Genomic DNA, 20,498 nt, shown 5'->3' on the forward strand with positions numbered 1-20,498 from the left:
GTTAAAGGTCGGTCCCAGACGTAAATAATCATACCTGATTGATACACGTCTGACAAGACTCAAATACACACACACACACACATAGTTGTCCATTTTGCCTACATGTACCGTATATCTCTCTCTCTCGTTCCACTGGCGGATCCAGTGGGGGGGGGGGGGGGCGCAGCCGGGGACAGTCAAATATATTGCTGTACACACGCGTGGCCAAATTATTTCCAAACACCCCCAAATGAGTTTTTCTCTGTGTGCAGAATAACCCCCTAAACAAGTTTTTTTTCGAGGGCTTTATTTACACATTTTGGCCCCTAAACAAGTTGTCGCCAGATTATGATCCCAGGAAAAGGCTTGGGGAAAAAAACACATACCCTAAACACGTTTGGCTAGTCTTTTGAAAAAAAAACTTTGGAAAAAAATGCCCCAAATACATTTGACCCTGCAATTGATCATTGAAGGTTGACCAGTCTATCAAAACTAATATATCCATTTGATACTAGACCGTGGAAGAAATTTCCGTAATATTTGTTTATAAATCCTTTTTTTTTCTTGCTTGTCAAATTTTGCGTGGACGAAATGTCCTTAATTACGGTTGAATTTTTTTTTTTTGCTTGTCAATTTTTTTTCTTCGGGAAAAGTGTGCTCTCCCCTTTGGAAAATCCTAGGTCCGCCCCGCTCTGTTCAATTTAATATTTTGATGCCAGGTATATTTTTGAACTTATTATTTGTACAATGTAAGGAAGATGAGTAAAGAACAGCATAATAGTCGTACATGCATGCAGATTCAGAATGCATTGTGCTGGTCGTTTTTGTTTGTGTGCGTCTGCATACTAGCTCAAGATTATCCTCTGCAATGCTCAAACGGAGTTTTATAAGCGTCGAATTTACCACCAAAGAAAAAATATTGAATTGAATAAATAAACAAAATAAAAAGCATAATGCTGAAAATGTCATTGAACCCAATATAAAACAAGAAGATAGTTGTGACATGTTGAAGATTCACCTATCTTTCACAAAACAGTTCTTGCACATTATTTTCCTATTCAAATAAAAGATTCGATAATGTCCCTCGCTCACCATTTCTTTTATTTTTTGTATTGTTTATTGTACAATATTTCAATTGGTACAGATTTAAGGACCAACTTGACTTAACCACATTAATATTAACGAGAGGATTAAACATTGCTTCGCAACGGATGATGAGAGTAATATTATATATTTCATATATTGAAATACAAAAAAATAATTAAAGTGAGTGGACCGTGATGTCATCAGTCCCCTCATTTATACATATAACTATTTTGTGCAGAGCGGAAGTTTGGAATGTCATAACTTATTTATTTTACATCCGATTTGATGAAACTTTCAGTGTAAAATGTTTGCCCGGGGGGCAGCCAACTGCTGTACACATGCGTGACCCCCCAAAACGCGTATTGTCACTATGTTGTACTAATTCCAAATAGTAGATCATTATGTCCACCAAACATAAATGATGACAATGCCCAACAAGAATATCTCGAGAAATCCGAGAACAAGCGGAGATCCACTCAAACAAAAAAAAATGAAAAAAAAGAGAAAAATCCAACAAGCATATAACACTAAAAAAATTCTTCGAAATTGGATTTAAAATAAGGAAGTTATGACATTTCTAAGTTTCGCTTAATTTCACGAATAAAACAGTTATATGCATACATCCTGTTTGGTATGCAAATGAGGGGCTTATTTCGAAAGGGTGGGTGCTGTCGCGTTAGGGTGCGTCAACGCGAACGCGAAGATTCGTCCAAAGCCCCCCCCCCCCGGTTTGGCCGAAAGGGTGCGTTGGGAGCGCCATGTCGCGTCGCGTTCACTGGAACGCGCCCTTTCGTCCAAAGCCCCCCCCCCCCCGGTTTGGACGAAAGGGTGTGTTTAATAATAATGAATAAATAAATACAAATATTTATAAGAAAGCTGAACAAACAAAAAAGACGAGTGATATGTGAAATTTGCATAGGAACATAAATCATCATATGGCACAAACATTCTTTTAAGGTAAAAAAAAAAAAACAATGACGGCATGCTGCATGAGGATTTTTCGGTGGAAATGTTTTATGGTGTAATATTGATACATGTAAAAATTATGACTGATTTCAAGGTTCTTTCAAATAAAAAAAAGTAACTTACCTTCAATTTTATACTTTGCATGTGTGTATTTATTACAAAGGAAAACATTCGTATACCTGGAGATATATTTGGTGTCCCCCAAATTATAAAACTTACGGCAGATGTGTCCTGGAAGGGCAAGGCCAAAATTGATGTCGGGTCAGCATTCACAACGTTTAACTCTTCAGACCCTACCTTACTATATTTTACACTTGAGACCCTGCCTCAGTATATTTTGTGAGATGTATCTGTTGTGTATGTGTGCGTGTTGTGTGTATAATAATAATATGTGCGTGTTGTTTGTATAATAATAATAATAATAATACTTATAATAATAAAAATAATAACAATAATAATAATAATACTTATAATAATGATAATAATAATAATTTTCACCCCAAAGAGTGAATTTATGGAAATGAATTTGGAGTGAAAAATTGGCGCCAAGTGGCTTATTGCAAGGGTGGGTATCTGATTTTATTATCATTATTATTATTATTATTATTATCATTATTATTCTTAGTTGAACTTTTCTTTCTTTTCCTCAAATTGTCAATGCTTTAAATGATTGAAAATCCACTATTTTACGTGCAAATTGGAAATGTTTGACAAAATACCTTATATTCAGCTTTCTTATAAATATTTGTATTTATTTATTCATTATTATTAAACACACCCTTTCGTCCAAACCGGGGGGGGGGGGCTTTGGACGAAAGGGCGCGTTCCAGTGAACGCGACGCGACGTGGCGCTCCCAACGCACCCTTTCGGCCAAACCGGGGGGGGGGGGGCTTTGGACGAATCTTCGCGTTCGCGTTGACGCACCCTAACGCGACAGCACCCACCCTTTCGACATAAGCCCAAATGAGGAGACTGATGACGTCATCCACTCACTATTTCTTTTATATTTTATTATATGAAATATGAAACATTCTCATTTTCTCCTCATTGTCCAGTACAAAAATTAATTCCTCCGGTCCTCCATGAACATGTGGAATTTGTTTAATATTATATTATTCAGTCAGGTCGGTCCCTATATGGTCAAATCTTTAAAAAATGAAATATTGTATAATTCAAACAATAAAAAACAAAAGAAATAGTAAGTGATGGACATTATCGACTGACTTATTTGCATGTCACTGAGTTGTGCATATCACTGTTTCGTGAAAAATAAGCGAAACTGTAAAATGCCATAACTTTCTTATTTATCCGATTTTGATGAAATTTTCAGTGTTATGCTAGTGTGATTTTTGTTCTATATTCAAATCAACGTTTTGCTGGGGTGGAATTGACCTGTAACTCATAGCCGAGGGGCGGATTGTTCTTCCTGTAACATAGCCTGCATTTATAGAATAGGGGAGAGACGTTTAATACACACAACGCCAGTGGCGTACCGTGGGTCACGGCATTGGGGGGGGGGCACCAGCAAAAATTTTGAGTCACTCAGTGAGCGCGTAAAGCGCGCTCAATTACTAGGTATAGGCCTATTGACCTTATATAGAGACATTTTAAGGACTGTGCCATTTAACGGATATGTAATGTATCTCACTGATCAAATTCAGACCTGAAGAGAAGCATTTTAAGGCTTGTTTGTAGGAATTTACGAAGACCATACGTATTTCACGTACAAAGTGATGCGAGCGCGAAGCGCGAGCTGAAAATTTTGTATATATTGACCCCAAACAGGGACATTTTAAGAACTATTTCTTTTTTTTTTAAATCCATTAAGAGTATACATATCTCACCATAGTCATCCAATGCGAGTGCCAAGCGATTGCTGATTTTGTTAGAATCACATGCATTCAAACACATGAAGAGCTTTTTGTAGTCATAGTAATCATGATTATCATATGCATCTCAGTAGCGCAAAGTGCGAGCTGAAAATATAGGAAATTCAGATATAGGGGCATTCTAAGGCTTGTTTGTAGGAATCTACTATGACCATACGTATTTCACTAAACAAATGATGTGAGCGCGAAGCGCGAGCTGAAAATTTTTGATATTTACACCCGGGTATTTACATTAGAAAAAGAGACATTTTAAGGACCGATTCCAGGAATTTATGAAGAGCAGACATATCTCATCAATCCACTAATTAGAACGTAAGCACGAACAGGATTTTTTTTTAATATGCAGACCTTAAAATGGGGCTATCACTTTAAGTAGTCATGAAAAGAAGCATATGTCACTACATAAAACAATAATAACTCGAAGTGCGATGATATTTATTTGGTGCATATTGACTTGAAAACAGGACGTTTTGGTCCAACATGATTGTACATGTATATCTCGTTAAACAGACAATGCTAGTGCTAGGAATAATGAACAAATAGGCCCTGAGCACATTATGTTTCATAAAGTTATGAAAAAATAATTCTTATGTAACACAACATATAACATAATATAATATAACATTATAATGTACAATAAATTTTTCCCACTACGTTTCTTTCTTCTCCCTCTTTTTCTTATATTTATGCTGGGGCGCGGCAGAGGAAACATTTCTGTGAGTGCCTTTTGGTTTTCATATAAACCTACTGAACTGAATTTAATGATTGTATTACAGATTAAAAAATGAAATTAAGTTAAACCTGGTAATAAAAAGAGAAAAAATAACATGAACATTGTGCGTTTGACCAATTTTCTTTTTCGGAATACAGTATTCACATTGTCACAGAAAATCAATTCATTCATTCTTTTAGGGGTTCCGTGACCAACGCATTTAATCATGCTCTTATGATCTTGCTTTCAAATAAATAGAAATGCTATATGCATTACTGCATGGTAACTACGTGTGCAATAGTTTTATAAAAAAATCATCTCAATAAAATACTCTATTTAATCACTTAATTATGCATTCTTATATGTTAGTTTTTTTAATTGTTTTTCTCGAATTTCAGGCAAGGCATGTTTTAAAAATTAGGTTTTGTAGTTTTGTTAGAATTCATATTTTAGTTTCTTCCTTATTCATACTGTTATTTTTCCTTTTTTCAGCTTATTTTGTCATTATCATATCGTTATTATAATCATTCTGTTGATCTGCACTGACACTCAATTGTTAAAAGTCATCCTCATATTATTTTTGCTTGGCGTGTTTATTTTGTTTATTTTCCTTCACAATCTCGAGGATACCATACACCGTGCACTAAACTATTGGTTCCAATTTCATGCACCGCTATGCACCAATCAGAATTCGACTTTAGCTGTTGTTATTTTCATTGACGCGGCGTGTTTAAAAAAACCTCAGACTTCTTTGCCTCTTTTGAGCCTCGATTAATTCTCGTCTGGTTTTTTAGTTTGTGAGTTATTATAACCTATCTAAATCTTCTACTCCAATTTTGCAGAATTTGTGGGTGATCTCCTCGTGAACACCGGTCAAAGCGATACAAAATCATTGAATTTTCAGGTAAGTACCGTACGGTGCGGTACGGCATGTAGGATGACGAGCTCTGGTTTCGGGTGTGACTGAGCTGCGGCGGGTGAGGTAACGAAATTCAGCTCAGCTCAGGAGACTGGCCTCTCCGCGGCGGCGCTGAGCTGAGCAGAGTCTTCTTCTTCTTAAATACTAGGCCTAAAGCCTATCTAGTGTAGTATATGATATGAGTCTACGCCAGTTCAAGATTGTGAACCCCCGGGGGGGGGGGGGGCACTCGACCAAAAAAGTGTTAGGCCTGGCTTAGCCTTAGCTTAGGCATGTTAGGTGCCACTCACACAACAATTGAACATGCGAGGTTAGTAATACTAACCTCGCACAACGCATGTGGTTTCATAGTGGACTTTGACGTTTTCATTCATCACACGAATGTGAGGGAATAAAAACGTCAAACGTTTCAGTATTTCTCCACTAATGATTTCTTTGTAATAGTTTTAGTTTTAAAAAAAAAAATGAATTGGAAATTATTTATAAAACTGTTTTTATCGCTTACCTCCAAGTCTCAACCAGGATACTCCGTTCGATCCGTCCTTAATACTGTGGTGGAAAGTACGCAAACAACAATCGAAAAGCAATTTTTCGTATCGAACATTCTCAATTCAAGTCGTCAGCGCGTAATAGGAAATTGTACCAAAAATCAACAGGTTGCATCTCATGTAGGATATATACTTATTGGTAAAGTACGCCATCTTTTGACAAGATGATGATGAAAGTGGATTGAACGAGCAAGAAAATAATGCTGATCGCCTAGAATGCAGCTAGCTTGCAACACCGTAAACAAAGGTACGGTAGGCACTTAAGAACCAAGTTTGAAAGGACACTCGTAAAATTATGTCACTCTCGCGATGAATATTCATTAGATCCTGGTCGTGCGTGTTCAATACAAACTCTCTGCATGCATGCACTCGGTGTGTATTGAACACGCACGACCACGATCTAATGAATATTCATCGGCGAGAGTGACATAATTTTACGAGTATCCTTTCAAACTTGGTTCTTAAGTGCCTACCGGCTTGGTGAATAATATCGCGCGCCCTCTTTAGGCAAAAGTTGATATCAACGCTGATCAAGAGGCATCTACGTGAAGATCACGAAAAATGCTCTTATTTTATTAAAACAAACAACAAAGAGAATTCAACAAACGATCCATATGGTTTGGTAAGTGTTATAGAAAAATTATAATTCATAGCTATGATGTAAAGTCATAGTTATTTTAGTAAAAATGGTGTGAAAGATTCGCGTGCACCAGGTGCATATGAATCCTTCACACACGAGACGATTTGAAACCATGAGTGGTTAGGAGTGTGACGCGGGCAAGACAAAAAACGGGGGCCTTGGAGCGGGCTTATAAAAATGAAGGGTCCTCGGAACGGGCTTCTGAACTGCAATTTTGTGAAAACGGGGGTCCTTGGAACGGATCGCCAGCGTGTGAGTACGTGTGTATGCATGCACCCTATGGAACGGGCATGCGTGCATGTAACCCAGCCCCAGGGAACTCCTGCCCGCTACGCTTACGCGGGCAGGAGCCAAGGATCGTACGTGCAATTTGGCATACTCACCTGACAAGCGTGAAGTATGGTCAAAATAATTCTTCGAATAAAAAGTTAAAACAGAAATCAATCACCACGATTATATGGATGATGGTCTAACGAGTGGCAGTTTTTCTGACATCTGGGCACAGACTGGAACCTCAAAAAACGAAGTTCTCTCCTACCCCCGTCTCGATCGGCCATTTTTGTTATGAATTGTAACAAAATGGCCGATCGAGACGGGGGTAGAAGGAGAGAACTCTTGGCAAATATTCCCCAAAATGAACCCCTAAACAAGTACAGGAATGTTTTATTGTTACGGGTCCTTCGGTCGTCGGCTTTACCTTATTTGGTTTAGTACGATCCTACCTTCTACACCTCGCGCAAAACGGACTCTAAACATGAAGTGTTGGGGCAAAAAGGACATCCTTTATAAAACATTTTAATTTTGTTTTATCATCCCCGCAAAATCGACCCTTAACACGTAATTTTCCTAGCGAAATAGATACCCTTTTTTTCATTATTTTTGTGTTTTTGACACCCTTATCACGTTACGTGCCCTATCGTGAAAAGGACATCCTTTTTACGTGTTTTTTGGTCGCGCATGGTATGCACTCGTCAATGTAAGTGGCCCCCCCAGGTAAGAGACACATGTAAACAGATGGATTTCCCTAGGAGATCCATCTTTTAATATAGAAATCACGTAAACTGTTGTGATTTTATTAATCTCTACACCTTGGTATGCCTGATGTGTAGGAAGGTTTAAAAAATGGTCAATTAATATGTTAATAAATGAAGGTTTCTTACCAGACTATTGTCATGGAGATCCCTCGATCCAAATGTACACAACGCAAAAACAATAGGGTCGACCCTTGAACCGCTTATGTTTGACGTACATCCGGTTAGCGATGCCGTTTTGAAGAACAATTTATAAATAAAAATTATTTCACAAATACTAAAATTTATTACATGATTATAAATAATTAGCAGTATTATACTAATTATTTATAATCACGTGTTAGATTTTAGGTAAAATGTTGCAAATATTTTAAAGAAAAACAACCCCCCAAAATGAAAGTTTCTACTTAAATTGATTATTTACTCTATGTTCGTACCCACAATCACTCAGTGATTCCTAGTTCTTTTCTGTGAAAAAAAGGAAAATTTTCATCCAGATATTCTAATGCAAAAAGCAGATTTAAAGTGGCATAGACGTTTGATGTGTAGAGAGCGTGCATGCATCTTTTTTTTCTTTTAGTCTATATGATTATTACTTTTTCATGCATACCTAAGAAAAAACAGAAAACTATTTACATTGGCTTTATTATGTTTTTGAGCTGCTGTCAGTACAGGTCATGCGGCGTCATAAAAGTATGCCTGATTTTCGTGAAAATGGTTTCAAAAGATGTGATTGCTCATTTTTATTCTTCCATAACCATTCATGGCAATCAACACCAATACCCTCTTAAAAAATGTCCTTGTTCCTCTTCCATATCTGAAATTTCAGCTCAGTTTTGAGGACGATGGCAACTTCTATTCAGCATAATGTAGACACTGAGAACCCAGGAGGAGTGATGGCTGGTAAACGAGGACAGATGCTATCTGCAGGACCAAGGAGAGGTAAGTCTAGCCTAGTAAGTCTTGCCAAAATGTCGTATGACCTTCTACCAAAAATCTTTCCTATTTTCAGGCTCTCTCACTTGGAACAAACTGCCTGAATATATAAGATTTTCAAGATCTGTTCATTCCTTTAAATTCCAACTTAAACACATATAGACAAATCATATCGTTCATTTTAATCATTATACAATACACTTATCATACACTATTCTATTGTCCGTGCCGTTCCTATAGTACATTTGGTATCGATTGCTGCTCATTTGTTGTCTTTCTGTTATTACCACTTATTATCTAGACATTAAAACGTGTTGTGTTTTATCTGTTTTGTTTTTATCTTTTTTATCTTGATGTATATAAGTGATAAAATTATCAATGATGCAAGATGTCTTCTGCTTGTTTTTTTTTTTTTTTTTTTTTATTCCAAAATTAAATTTATTAGTACTGTGTAATACATTGCCTTGTGTCTTAACGATCTTTCATGTTTTTAAATGCTTATATATAATCACAGAGCCCTGGGGTAGACCAGCTTTTAATGTTAATATTTTGCATGTTTTCATCATGTATCTTGCCATCTGTAACTCGTAACACATTTTCGTATTTTACCTTGTATTTATTCCCTTTTTCTATATCTCATAATGTCCTGTAACTATGTTTTTCGTGCATTGTATGTATTTTTATGCTGATCAGGCCACTCTGTATAAATATTCGAGAATAAATAAAAAAATAAATAAATAAAGCCTGTAAATTGCCACTTGGTCTACTTTCTATTTGGTCTCATCCCACACGGTCTAATCCTAGTTCTCCTACCAGTGTTTCATTTGCTAACCATTTGGTCTAATTGTCACTTAGCCCACTTACCACTTTGTCTAACTTCCAGTTTGCTATATTTTCATTTGATATCCACTCAGTATTTAAGTCTCGGTATATATGTGGGAAAAGGTAGTATATGACATGGAAATTGGACCTTATGCCATGGGCATAATACTTTATTGGACAAAATGAAAATTAGACTGACTTGATGGTAGACCAAGTTGGTTTAGCCATGGTGATAGATGTTAGAAAATTAGACCATCTGCTATACACCAACTTTACCAAGTGATTATGAACCATTTATCTTTCCATCATCATTGGTTTCATAGCTTTCTTATTTTACATCTGATTTTAATGAAACTTTCAGTGTTATGCTTCTTTGATTTCTTTTTTTTTTTTTTTTTTCAAATCAAATGTTTGTTGGGGTGGAGCCAGACTTCCCCTTAAAAAAAAATTACATGCTCATTTTTTCCCAATCGCCTGATTTGCTCGTTGAACTGCTTCTTTTGAATTGCACACATTACATGAAACATTTACACTCTCCTTAAAGGTAAAAGAAAGTGGTTGCAGCAAACAATTATTTCACGAGAAAGTCTTTAAAATCAAGGTTAATTGTCACCATATTGTTATAGATCTAGTTCTACATTGAAATAAACCTATCTTTGTGAAATCATGAAATCTTAGCTGAAAACTGATAATTCTGATGATCACTAACACAAAAAGGCATATATATGGGGGGATAGTGTGTTAATATTGCTTTGAGAAATGCACAATATTTTATGGAATCCTGTGCGTATGTTGCTTATTTCTCAGCAATTACAGTTTTCTCCAGAGCCATTTGGCACATATGTGTTATTCATACATGCAAACACTTGGGTGGTCATTTTATTGGATTCTGTTCAAATTCATTTTGAGATCCACTACTGGCATTTATCTTTAAAGGTCAAGTACACCCCAGAATAATGTTGATTTGAATCAATCGAGAAACATCAATCTAGCATAATACTGAAAATTTCATCAAAATCGGATGTGAAATGAGAAAGTTATGGCATTTTTAATTTTCGCTTATTTTTCACAAAAACAGTGATATGCACAACTCAAGTGACATACACATTAGTCGATGATGTCCATCACTCACATTTTTTTTTATTGTTTGAATTATACAATATGTTTTTACATATTTGACAATTAAGGACCAGCTTGACTGAACCATATAGTATTAAACAATGCTCATTTCACATTTTCAAGGAGGAATTAACTTGACAACGAGAAGAAAATTAGAATATTTCATATGATAAAATACAAAAGAAATAGTGAGTGGATGACATCGTCATTCTCCTCATTTGCATACTGACCAGGATGTACATATAACTGTTTTGTGAAATTAAGCGAAGCTTTGAAATGTCACAACTTTACATCCGATTTTGATGAAATATTCAGTGTTATTCTTGTTGGATTTTTTTCTTTTTATTCAAGTCAACTTTTTGTTGGGTTGGACTTGTCCTTTAAAGAATCAAGCATTAGTGCTTTTTTTTTCATTGTATATTGCCAGGTCTGGGCAAGGTCTTTTCATCCAACGAGAACTCTCTAGTGACTCCCCACCGGAAGGCTCTGGGTGACCTGAGTAACAACAAGGCCAGTCGTCAACCTTTAGGGAGTCTAAGTAACACCATTCACAAGACTAACCAGGGTAGTGGACTCATCAAGAAACCTCTTGGAAGTCAGCTCAAGACGCCAGGGCCTGGCATCAAGGTGTTCGGAGAAGGACCAGCTCTAAAGGTATTGATTTTTTGATCCAAAACAAATTAATAGTACAGTTGATGTTACATATATATTAACCTTCCATAAGCATAATGAAATATATTTTTGTGGACCCAGATTCTAATGTAAATAAGTTGGAATTTTAAGAGTGATGTATATGAATTCATGGATTTCACAAGTCTTGAGTATTGTATGATTAATAGATTACTTATTAAAGACCACAATTGTCTGCATGTAGATGCCCATCCCTATACACAGCCACTTATCCCCTGTAAAACTCATTATGAATGTGCTGAATATTAAATTATTCAATGATAGAGTAATATATGTTGGATGAAGCTAGTTTCTCTTGCTTATTTCAGACCTGCCAACCAGTACGTTTTGGCCGTAATGAGTACGTTTTTGCAACCAAAATACGGCAGTATGTTTTTTCTTTAAAAAATATGTTAAACTTTTTTTTTTTTTACAAAATCGTAATTTATTGAGAAAAATCGTATCTCTATTTCATAAAACTTACACCAATATGGTTATTAAATCAGTGTAATTTCAGGTAACTTTTTTTTTCAATCATTTTGTTAAAACCAGGGTGAGATATTCACATGTTTCAACGTTTTTTTTTTTGTCTGGAAGAGCAGTGAGCATTTTAGCTTGAACGCCGCGATGAGCGAGTGTGCACGGCATTTTATTATGAGATACAGTTTTTTTTGGGAAAAGTACAGTTTTTTATCATAGGATACATTTTTCATTCCCAGAGGTTGGCAGGTTCTTTTTTTTTCTATACCGGTAGGTGGACCAAAAGTTATCAGGAATTATTTTAAACATGAACAGAATTTTAGGAAAATGTTAGTGCTCAGACATTATGTTCTATTACCAACATATGTAAATTGTCAATTCTTCCCCATGTCTGAAAAATAAATCATTCCCTTTTGTTTTCCCTTTTCAATATTTTTTGTTGTAAAGATGTCTTTTAAAATCTATAAAGTTAACAGCATGGATTCCTGTGCATGTAGCAATATTTGCTTAGGTACCGATATATTTCTCATTGTATTATATTATTTTAGGGCATAGAGAGCAAGAAGAGAGCCCCCAAGGTCAAACCAGAGATCAAGAAATCCTTAGCAAGTAATCCCAAACCAACCTTCACGTTCCCTGATGTAGAAAACATGAAGATCTTTAAAGATGATGGTAAGTTGATTTCTCAATGTTTTCAAAATTCTGGTGATATGAACAGGAGTGTATTCTATTTCTTCTGTATGGAGTAATATAGACCTTAAGCATGTGATTGATATCATAATCTCATATTGCCCTCCCTCAGAGGATATAGGAATATGTGTTTAACAGAGTTGTCGGGAATGCGCCAGCTGCATATCACTATTACATGCAAGGCAATGGCACTGACCTCCAAGAAGCTGGTGCAATAATATCAAAGCATACGGTCTATTGTGATTTGTGAATTTAACTTCATTGGAGTTGACAACGGCTCACATCTTTTTTCAATAAAAATATAGGAAATTGGTTTAAAAATTCAGTGTCAGTTCTTTCTTAGATTCAAAGGTAAAAAAAAAACAATCACCACCATACGCTATGTCTTCATTGCATATTGTCTTACTAGATATTTGATTTCTAGGAATACTGACCCCGTGAAAACATCACACATTATTATGATGATAATTATGATAATGATACTTTACTTGACCATTATAGTACTGTCTCTGTCTTTCCTAGACCGGACCTTCAACCGGCTTCCTGCCGAGGATTGCTTGTCTTCACACCTAGATCGTCTTGGTACCATGAAGACCACTCTATTTAGATACCCTGTCAGAGATGTTGATGATATCAATCCAGACTTCTCACATCTCTCATTGGATAAGATCATCAGACCCAGCCAATCAGGTGATATATTACCTCCACTGGTAATCATGATTACAATGTCATATTCTACCCAGGGTAGCCACTTCAGTTACGAAAACTATCCTCCCAGTGGGCATAACATGATTGTGTTGTTATTACCCCGGCTTTAGCATGGCTACCTTAATCGGGCACTCGAGCATTCAAGGAATTTCTTCCTAACGGGTACTTACTGACTTCACCTGGGTTTAGTGCAGCACAGTGTCAAAAATTTTGCTGAAGGAAAGCACACAATGACTGGGAATCAAACCTACCAAAAAGGGGTTTGGGTAGATCTTCAATTTGTTAGATTATTAGATGGCTCAATATGGGATACCGGACGTTCCATCGCTATTTCTCTTGTGACAAGTTGTCAGATCTGATAAATTTTCTTTTGACTGTTGGATAAAACATACTCTTTGCATAAAACTTTACACAGATTTTTTTCATGAAATTCTCCCCAGAAGTATTCCACGAGTTAGAGAATATTGCATGAATTGTATACGAGTGCAACAGTGGCTCTATTGAGTTGAATTTTTCTGGCCTCATGTAGATAATATATATTATCTTTATTATATATGTAGATAATATATTTTACATGTATTAATATCATTTATTCTTACTTTGGGGCCTATTATATGTAAGCAGTTGTGCTTTCTTTGACCCCTCCATGTGTAATATATCTCTTAATATCAATGATTTGTATGTATGTATATTTTACTTGAGGAAATAAATTTGAATAAGCCAGTTGGTAGTTCCTTTCTGTACATGATCAAAAGATTCTGCGCATGATCAGAGGAAGGTCATTTGTACTAAAGTGACAAAGTGGTTTAAAATCTAATGAGATAAGCACCAACTTTGATGCCTTGATTATGCATATATTCTTTTGAATTGTGTTTTTTCATGTACATCCACAAAAAACAACTACCTATGCGTCCACGAACGACTGGTATTTCACAGTTTTCCAAGTACATTTTGCAACATGCTATGATATGCATTAAAAATAGGAATGCAACAAATACCTTCATATAGTGTTCATTGGTGTGCTATTCTAGTCACTTGGTCCATTCAATTTCTTCATGTTGCTATGTAAGGCATGCTTACGTAATATCTTGCTTTCAAATCTGCCTATCATAATGAAAGAAATGAAAGGTCATTTTACCAAAATTGTCCCTGAAGTAAAACGATCTGGTCTATTGAATTGAATATAGCAGGTACAAGGTTTTGGTGTTGAGAGAGAAAAAAATCTGGATTTCTGTACAGGAAACATCTTTCCTCTCTCTTATTATTCTATTTATGGAAGCTATTTAGACATATATAAATAAGTTTTTGGTTTTTCAGGTTTGTGTAGTCATAGACGAAATACAAATGACACCTCAAAGAATCATGCCTTGATTTGGTATTGATTTTTTTTATTGCCTCCTTTACGTTAGATTTTCACCCAAATTGCATACTTTGTGAGATTATTGAATGGTGATTAGTTGTGTAGATGCAATTTAATTGTCCATCCTTCTCTTATCATGTGTTACAGATGATGATCTGCTGATTCCACCTTCATCAACTCCAATGGAGTGCTTAGATCTTCCACCTGTAGAATCCATCGACTTCCTGGATATCAATAATCTTATCTTTGATTAAACACTTCTCCAGTGGACAGGGAGCGGACATCATCCAGGAACTTCTGTCCTCTGAAAGCACTCCTGAAACAGATATTGACTGTTGTTGTAAAAGTAAAGTAATCTATCCAACCTTGTTGTTGTGTGTAAATGCTGTCCCATTGCTGCGTTATGTCAAGCCAAAACCTGGAGCTGTGATGCCAGTAGAGAATTTGTCATACAGGTATTGAAAAATAAACTGGACTATTTGTGATTTTGATACCTGTCTGGCAGGGATTGTTTGAATCAATGAAAGATGTTCATATGGATATCTTCAGTGTGCTGCAGGATCTATGGAAGACACTTTTAAGATCATTCCTCGAGATGATGACCTTGACAGCATCATTGGCCGTGCCAACAACATCATCAGGTGATTCTACAATGTTTGCTCCCGTGACAGCTGCCCCATGGGAAACCTACATATCAAATTCAACCTCAAACCTAACAACAACCTTAATTCCTTATGTTATTTTGACCCCAAACCCTATTGAAACCCTAATCCAATGGCCTATTCTAAAGTCCAATTTAAGTTGAACCATGAACAAACTATGTGCTTAAATTATGGAAAACTCAAATTGCCAAAGCCTTATTTACGTTACTGGTTTCTCATATTCAATTTGTTCTCCATGTTTTAATGATGACAAAACAATTCAGATAAGTAAATCATTCCCAGACAGTTATGAATTACTGGGGTACCAAAAGTACTGAAAAATAAAATGAACATCTCGTGGCTATCAATAACTTTAAACCAGAGTTTGAATCCAACAAGATTTCAGATTACATCCCGTGGACTTGAAGAAATTGTCATAGGAGAAAATGTCCGCTAACATTACCAGGTAGCCCTGTCATGTGGAGCTTTTCATATCAAGAACAGGTGACAAATCTAGTGAGTGCCATCATACCATTACATCTCTTTAACACCATACTGTCTGACTTCATTTATCATGAAGCAATGTACTTGTTAATGCCACTTAGTTATATCAATGTACTGAAATATGAGTCGATGATACCCAAGGTGATAACCACAGCAGAGAAGGGCTGCATTCATGGTTTCTAAAGCCAAAAAGGAACATAAACTCTTTAAAGTTAATTAATAACTGTAATACTGTATATATCATAATCATGTACATGTATTTACTATCAAGATGTCTTTTTTAAAATGTCTTTTAAGATGATAGCAAAAAAAAAGATCATACTAGTCCCTGGAACACAAATATGAGGGAACAATTCTGAATGGTCAATATTCAGTCTGTTTAGCTAACAGTGCATGCAACAATGATCTTAATTAGCCATTACCACTCAGTGAGCAATTGACAAAATTCTGTGTCACATAAATGATGTCAAAGATCCAGGTTTTCCAGCTTCTTCATTTCAATTTGAACACATGTAAAGTGCTGCTTTTTTTAATCAGAAATTTTAGAATTTTCAAGCATTCATCCATTTTTTTTTTTAGGAATCACCCATAGTTGATCATTTTTCTGGTGTAGGTGATGTGACTATCCTTTGTAATTTTTTGTCCAAAAATTTGTTAAAAATTGAAGAATTTCCATCTCACAACTTGATAAACTTCAGTAAGCCATCGCAAATAAAAGCAGAAAAAAAAAACCATTTATGGTATTCCTCTCATACAGGTTAATTAAACAAAAAAGATTTTGGGGGGGGTCTAATAAGTGACTAAATCTGTTCTCAATGCATTAACTTTCATTGCACTGCTAAAGCACATTTGAAAAGGTTCAATATTGCATCATGTCTGATAAATTGGGTAATATTCCAGGACTGCTGTCAAAAAACAGAACAGGATATGATAACTGTTCTTTGATTTTTTTTTATTGGTGATGTAGAGATAGATAATGGATCTTTTGGACAGAACATTGCATCTGCAAGCAGGGCAAGTCAGTTCAGTTTGAAAAGTTTGCCCACTCCAAGATTGAAAACGATCATGATGCCATGTGCAAAGTTATCAAACTCAAGTCTCCCTCAACCATAAGTTGTTTTGAATGAATAAAGAAAACTAAAAAAAAGTATCAATCTCAATCTGGATGTAAAATTGTGAAATAAGAGAGTTATGTGATTTCAAAGTCTTGCTTCATTTTACAACACATTTTAATGCACAGCACAACACATATGATATCCAAATGAAAGAGCCGATGATGTTGCATGCACAAACACTAATTCTGAGAGTCAAATCAATTTTCTTCTTTTTGCAAATTTGAGAGTAAGTTGGTTTTTGTGGGGGTTGAATCATGGAATATATATTGATGGTGATCCCATATATTCCATTGCAGCAAAACTTTGTTTTGAATTACAAGAGGGAAAAATGTAAATATTTAATTATTGTAATAAAACCCACGATAGTGAGTGTGTGATGCCAATAGTTGCCTCATTTGCATAGTGCCCCATGTTGTTCATTAACTTGTGAATTCTTTGCAAAAATAAAAGAATATGCCATAAACTTTCATATTTTTCCTCCAATTTTGATGAAATTATCAGTGCTTTGCTTGTTTGACATTTTCCATTTAATACAACTTGATGTTGAGTCGGATTTGACGTTTCACAATCGTTAAGCTTGATATGGAAGCAGTAGTTGGTGTTGATTGTCCTCATATTATATGTGAAGTATTACTAAATTCATTTTGTTTGCTTTATTTTATTTTCTTGCTTTAAATATGGATAGTTTCATTTATTTGCTAGTACGAAGGACATTACCAATTGCTTGCTGGAGACAGGTGGTCCCATTAAAAAAAAGAGAATGATGAATTTTGGTAGTTGACATAAAATCAAACTTCTATTATCTATCATTGTCACATTGCTTTAAAAATGACAGGAACTAAGTGCCGAAAGAGTATTATGGCAGTGACTCTCTATCACAAACAAATGATTGATTTCCAGTTGCTGTTTGTAATAACAGCATAAAATTGTATTTGGTGGTCTTTACACGTGGTAATATCCTTTTAAAATAACTTAAACTGAATTTCATTGATCAGCTACTAGTTTAGATTGCTGTAATTATTCAGTATGCACTGTTAAAATTTGAAAGAAAAATCAAATAAAGGTTGAAAAAAATAGTTAATCATGTGGGCATCTGCCACAAAGTTAGATTCAGAGTTTAATCCGAGAACAAAACTTATACATACAGCAGTTTTGCTTTGCTGAACCAGGAGCCTGTTTCACAAAACTTGGTGTAGCAACAAATTTGCAAAAGGTCAGAGCTACTGGAATCACTCAATTCTGATTGGCTGATAATGATAATCTTGTTATAGACATTGTGCATTTGTTATTAAAACAAGACTCTATGAAGTAGGACCCATGTGTAAAGAATGGTAATGAAGATTTTGTTTAGGGCTTTGATGAACCAATGCTATAATACTGTACAGATGAAATCAAGATGCCTGTATATGACTATTTATGTGACATGAGAATAACAGCATCATTCTATAAGTGAGTAAGTCATTTTTGTTGTTTTTGTTTTAGTTTTGTAATAAATTTCTTTATATATATATATGATATATTTGTCTATTTGTTTTTTCATTTTTTGAAATTATTTGTAAATAAGTATTTTGTTAATGGTACATTCTCCCTTCTAGAATTCTTGGTTCAAATTTAAAAGTCTTATTTGATAAAGAATGATAATAAGCCATTAAAGGTCTCATGACTGTCATAAGTCTGCAATTATATAATATTAACCGGCTTTTAGGGAGATACCATATATACTTCTCTATAAAGTCAAAAGTAGTCTCATATTGCCCTGAGTAATAATGAGGACACTATGGGTCTACTGAGGGAAATACATGTATAATGACTGTATCTCCTGAAAATTAAAGCAAGTCAATATTACCTGTAAGCCCACAGCTGTATGATGTGTACTTGAAGGAATTATTTGTAGCCACTGGTCCAATTGCCAATAACACATTCATAAGGGATACAGCGGACAAGCAAAATTTCGGGGTGGCTCCATCCGTTTTCATCCGCTCCAGACAATGGACAAAATGGGCAAACAATAAAATCAGTGGATGGATGCTTGATGGATATAGAGAGGACGAAACATGTGTGCAAAGAGCAAACATCGGATACATAACTTTTTCCAACGGATGGCAAGATTCTTTTCCATATTACATCCTCTGCATCCGTAAGTGCAGTGGGACCAAGCCTTCATATCTACTTATTGGTACTTCTGATTTCACGTTATTCGTAAAATTGATGAAGTAATCCTAGTCAAGTAATTGTGACATAAGTGTACACAACGCAGACGCTCCCCATGCATGGTGCTCACACATACTATTGAGCTGATAGCTCCATGCATATACTGAACACGTTCACAAGAAAGGGTTTGATCATGGAGCTGTTACAGCTCCATGGTTCGATGAATGGGAATACGGATATGAACCCATAATTTGTTACAGAAGCGCACTAGAAAAATGACAAATTCGCGTAGGAGGGGTGTATGAATATTATGGTCCCTAGTTGAGCAGTTGATCCCTGGCTGGGCCATTGTGATGTATTTTGTGTCAAATCAATCAATTAGACGGACAAAATACGTGTTTATACCCGTCTCCGAAATGCTTCGTTCAGGTAATAATCCAATTTAACAAATTGCATTTTGTATATATATTTTGAAAAATATTAAAGTAAACTGTGATTGGGATTTGGAATACACTCAAGCATTAAAGACCTCTGTACACCTTAAGACTGGTCAATGATCTTATGAAACAAATCACATTTTTACTTGTTTTGAAAATATGTATGAAGTGTCATGTTCGAGGATGAAATTACCTTTTAAGAATAAAAGAACAATTTTAGATGATCAGAAGCCCTTATTTTGGAGTAAAGGTCAAATTGCACTCACTAGTATGATTGCTATGACGTCATTAAGACTAAATATTTAATTCGCTTTTATTCCATTAAGGATGGTAGCATGGTCACAGATTTGAACATGATTCCATAAAATCATTTTGCATTCCTACTCCAAATTTTGACTCCTTTCTTTAAGTTATGAACTGCTCAGGCCAATAACTGAGACCATTACCATGTGAACTAGAAAATGGATAATTAATTTCAATATTTGCGGAATTATCCTTCATTATATTCTAGAATTGCCCAATTTGAAGGACAAGTACCCCCCCCCCCCTGCAACAAAGAGTTAATTTTCATACAAAGAGAATAATCAAACAAGCATAACACTGAAAATTTCATCAAAATCGGATGTAAAATAAGAGAGTTACATTTCAAAATTTTCGTTTACTTTCACAAATTAGATATATGCACATCCCGGTCTGTATGCAAATCAGGGGATGGATGACATTCACTATTTAATTTTATAAAATAGGTGTATTATTTCAAGCATCGCGATTGGCCTTTACGCGTCACATGACATCCAACTTTTCTTGTGCACTGCATGGCAGTGCAAAAGGTGCGCAACGAAAATTGACATTGCACGCTCAAGCAAACCAGTGCGGTAGAAGTCCAACAAAACTGTACTGTAACTTTTTAAGAATTTCTTTCTTTTTATAAAACAAATAATGCACTTGCTCTCTCGTGCGTTATATTAAAGGACAAGTCCACCCCAACAAAAACTTGATTTGAATAAAAAGAGAAAAATTTAACAAGCATAACATTGAAAATTTCATCAAAATCAGATGTAAGATAAGAAAGTTATGGCATTTTAAAGTTTCGCT

General features: G+C 35.4%; 1 protein-coding gene across 1 annotated transcript; it reads left to right on the plus strand.

Moving 5' to 3' along the window:
- The first annotated feature begins 5,336 nt into the window (after nucleotides 1-5,336).
- On the plus strand, nucleotides 5,337-18,326 carry LOC121424895. Its single transcript, XM_041620759.1, has 6 exons — nucleotides 5,337-5,537; nucleotides 8,601-8,713; nucleotides 11,076-11,302; nucleotides 12,346-12,469; nucleotides 13,010-13,177; nucleotides 14,703-18,326. The coding sequence occupies exons 2-6, from the start codon at nucleotides 8,617-8,619 to the stop codon at nucleotides 14,807-14,809; spliced, it is 723 nt and encodes a 240-aa protein (XP_041476693.1). The 5' UTR covers nucleotides 5,337-5,537; nucleotides 8,601-8,616; the 3' UTR covers nucleotides 14,810-18,326.
- Nucleotides 18,327-20,498: the final 2,172 nt, after the last annotated feature.

The sequence above is a fragment of the Lytechinus variegatus genome, chromosome 12 (assembly GCF_018143015.1).
Source record: "Lytechinus variegatus isolate NC3 chromosome 12, Lvar_3.0, whole genome shotgun sequence".
NCBI lineage: Eukaryota > Metazoa > Echinodermata > Echinoidea > Temnopleuroida > Toxopneustidae > Lytechinus > Lytechinus variegatus.

Coding starts and splice junctions, on each gene's coding strand:
- LOC121424895 (XM_041620759.1), top strand. CDS start 8,617: ATGGCAACTTCTATTCAGCATAATGTAGACACTGAGAACCCAGGAGGA. Junction 12,470..13,009: donor GAAGATCTTTAAAGATGATG/GTAAGTTGATTT, acceptor TGTCTTTCCTAG/ACCGGACCTTCAACCGGCTT. Junction 13,178..14,702: donor CATCAGACCCAGCCAATCAG/GTGATATATTAC, acceptor CATGTGTTACAG/ATGATGATCTGCTGATTCCA.